The sequence below is a fragment of the Zea mays genome, chromosome 2, assembly GCF_902167145.1.
Source record: "Zea mays cultivar B73 chromosome 2, Zm-B73-REFERENCE-NAM-5.0, whole genome shotgun sequence".
Classification (NCBI taxonomy): domain Eukaryota; kingdom Viridiplantae; phylum Streptophyta; class Magnoliopsida; order Poales; family Poaceae; genus Zea; species Zea mays.
This window is the reverse complement of record NC_050097.1, coordinates 140,635,476-140,639,222: the sequence shown is the minus strand read 5'-3', so window position 1 is coordinate 140,639,222 and position 3,747 is coordinate 140,635,476. Positions and strand designations below refer to the sequence as shown.

At 50.0% G+C, this 3,747-nt stretch overlaps 1 protein-coding gene across 1 annotated transcript; it reads left to right on the top strand.

Moving 5' to 3' along the window:
• The first annotated feature begins 812 nt into the window (after nucleotides 1–812).
• On the top strand, nucleotides 813–2,480 carry LOC100384377 (uncharacterized). Its single transcript, NM_001176920.1, is given in 3 exon segments — nucleotides 813–1,524; nucleotides 1,655–2,012; nucleotides 2,121–2,480. Coding segments are annotated over 3 exon segments (1,074 nt in total). The 5' UTR covers nucleotides 813–1,100; the 3' UTR covers nucleotides 2,413–2,480.
• The last annotated feature ends 1,267 nt before the right edge of the window (nucleotides 2,481–3,747 follow it).

Below are 3,747 nucleotides of genomic sequence, written 5' to 3'. Positions count from 1 at the left end.
AGAATGAGCCAGTAGAAGCTTGTTTTCTCGTGCTTCGGCTCTAAATAGCAAAACAGCTCTGGCTCTTTGATGGCTCTCGGTGAGGAGTCGTTTTTTTAAGACCGTTTGGTACGGCTTCACGAAGAGCCAGAAAAAGAGCTAGCGAAAGAGCTCTACCAAATGGGGCGTAAGAGAAAGATAGAAGGATATATAGAATAAGACGCTAGCCGTTTGGGTACTTGCTTCGCTCAAAGATGCGAGCAACAAGAAGCCAGGCACCTTGCTCCATCCCATACGGCGCGAATCCTAGCTTAGGCCGCCCCGTTCCTACACCCCCATGTATCATCAGTGCCGCTAAACAACTTATTACAACTCGATGAGCACCGGACGATTCCTGTGGAACACCGTGAAACAGGAGCTGACCCGCATCACATGGCACATCACGGCGGCGCTGCAACAACTCAGGATTGGGGCCTTGGGGGGCATATGATTGCAGGCTGTCCATACCCCATTACCCAGACCATGCCATCCATGCAAAGCCCCGTTCGTTGCAGGCTTTCCTCCTTGGCATTCGTGGAGCTGCGTGTCTTTCCATTCGCCTCCACCCAGCCGCCCGCCCGCCAGCCCGCCACTACGAAATAAAAGGGGCGCCATTGCCATTAGCACATTACCATTAGGGGCGCTAATAGTATACTAATCATAGAGCAGCGCAGTTGCAGCCTAAAGTGACCACCGAGGGAGGTGGCTTTCTTCTACCAATTCCATTTTGCCCTTCCAACAAAGTTTAGTTTCAGAAAGGATTAGAAGAAGAGGAGAGCTGCGAGAAGGGCTAGCTAGCTACGTGTGTACTGTAGACCATGCCTTTCCCTCCAGTCGCCGTCAAGGAGATGAGCAGAGAAGCCAGGAAGACGAAGTCTCGGTCCTCCCCTTCGCCTTCGTCCTGGCTCGACCGGTCCATGAAGTTCTACTACCCGTCTTCCACCTCCCGCAAGAGCAGAGCCCAGGCAGCGCCAGCCGCAGCGACAGAAGGCAAGAGCACTGACGGCGGCGACAAGCCGAGCAACGGCAGCAGCGGCAAGAAGAAGAAGAAGAAGAAGAGAAGCATAAGCATCGGTCGGAGCATGGCGTGCGGGAGCTCCATCTGCAGCACGAGCACCAAGGAGAGCTCGGTGATGAGCCGGGACAGCAGCAGCGGCGCCTCCAGCAGGTCGCTGAGGTCTCCCAACGTTGACGCCGTGTACGCCTCGGCCGCCGCCGCCATCTCCGCCACGTCATCATTCAGCTCGGTCACCACCACGGCGGCGACCACCGTCACGTCGTCGACGTCGTCGTCCTCGCCGCTGTCGTCCGCACTCTCGTCGCCGCTCTCCTCCATCGGGAGATCCTTCAGGGGCGTGCAGATCAGGAGGCTCTCCGGCTGCTACGAATGCCGCCACTCCGTCTTCGACCCCAGTGGCTTCGCCGCCAGCTTCCCCTGCGCCGACTGCGACGAGGTGTTCAGCAAGCCAGAGTCGCTTGAACTCCACAGAGCAACCAGGCATGCAGGTATACATTCTGTTCTAAAGCAGAATGGCATCTTTAACTTGTAACAACACGTTCAGACTTTACACATTCTTGGACAATGATCCATGTAAACGAATAGCGCGATAACAATGATCTGTCTGTGCAATGGCAGTTTCGGAGCTGGCACCCGAGGACACGAGCAGGAACGTGGTGGAGATCATCTTCCAGTCCAGCTGGCTGAGGAAGCAGACGCCGCCGGTCTGCAGGATCGAACGGGTACTCAAGGTGCAGAGCAGCGACAGGACCGTGAAGAGGTTCGAGCAGTACAGGGAGAGCGTCAGGGAGAGGGCGCGCAGCGATGATCAGGGGCAGGGCAAGAAGAACCCTCGGTGCGTCGCCGACGGCAACGAGCTGCTCAGGTTCCACTGCGCCACCTTCACCTGCTCCCTCGGCCTCGCCGGCAGCACCGCGCTGTGCCGGGCGCCGTCGGCCCAGTGCATGCTGTGCAGCATCATCAAGGAGGGTTTCAGGTAGAGCAGCAACCATTCAGACATCTCAGATCATTCCTTTACGTGAAAATCGTCGTACGGATTGTGGAATGGCCAATTGACAGTACAGTACTGTATGTAATGCGACAGGGTGGACGGTGATGGGAAGATTGCGACAATGGCGACGAGCGGGCGGGCCCACGACACGGCCCAGCTGGTGCTGCCGGACGGCAGTGACAAGAGAGCGATGCTCTTGTGCAGGGTCGTTGCAGGGAGGGTGAAGAAGGCGAGTGGCGAGAAGTGCTCAGAGGACTCTACTAACTTCGACTCTGTCAGTCTCAGTCCCAGCACGGAAGGGGTCTACTCAGATTTAGATGAACTGTTTGTGTTCAACCCTAGAGCTATATTGCCCTGCTTTGTGGTCATATACAGTGGCTATTAAGTTATAGCCACTGCTAATTTTTGTTTCGATTTCACTGTTGTTGGTCCTATAATATAATCCAGTTCTTCCTTTTATGGCCCAGAAGTGCAAATTTTGGCTACCTATCGCAGTTCTTCTGCAGGATCTGGCATACATAGTTACATGCATATCTGGCATACATAGTTGCAAAAATCACAAGAATCGTTTAAAATAGTCTGTAAGCATATAACATGCAGATAGCAAGAGAATAATTGCATACACTACCAACAAACCAGCGAGTTGCACCAGCTTCCAAGATCTAGCTAAATCAAAATCAAAACTTCAGTTTGTCCCCATGTGCTGATCGAGCTCAGATCAGATGCTTACCTCCATAGGCATTTTAGCTCCTTCCAAGAAGCAGCAAGACAAGAGGTTAAAAACAAACAGGCATGCAGTTTGGGAGAAGAAATGGACTGCAGATTTTATACTCTCTTGGAGATGGTACCTCCAGCTACATCCAACTCGATTTACTAGCAATAATACAAGTGTATAGTACTGATCCCTAGCAACTCAGATGGTGATTGTTCAGTAATTTAGTCAACAGTGGTATGAGGTTGTTGTCTGCTTGTCCTCAACAAGATCTCGTAGCCGGTTCTGGTCCAAACATATCAGATACATGGGGTTGTTTGTTAACCGCTGTCAATCTAGTATTCCCATCTAGTGTCCTGCTACTCATCTTTCAAAAAAAAGTGTTATGGTCATGAGAAAACATGTTCAGACATCAAGAAAACTGGTGTCCCTCAACTTGCCTCTTTTGTTCCGTTGGAATGCTGCAAACAGCGTGCCTTGAACGACATGTATATATGGAGGAGACCTGGGGTTACATCGAGATTCAACCTTGAAAATAGAAGACACGAAGCAAATTTTGTATCCTAGTGGTCACCTATCTGGCTATTTGCAGTGTGTTGGACACCGGTTAGAACTTGTTCGGTTATTCCCATCCCATCCCATGTGAATTTAAGAGGATTAGAAAAAATTAAAAATAACTTTTGACTTGCTTTAGATTTAAATCAACTAAATCCCCTCCCATTAACATAAATTGAGATGAAAACGAACATGACTTCAGTGGAATCTGGGATGCAAACCCCATGTGTGGTACTTAAAACTGGCTTACAGTATTGTCAATGATTACAACAAATATGATGTTTTCTCTGGGACAGTAAGTAATAGGAATGTCTTCCCTAGAAAACAAGTGATATATATGTCATTAATTCATGACTTACTTTAGAAAGCATCACAAAAATTGTCTCCAGGTTACAGACGTAAACATCTTATTAATTGAAAAAACAATAAAATATTGAGCTACTCTTATATAAA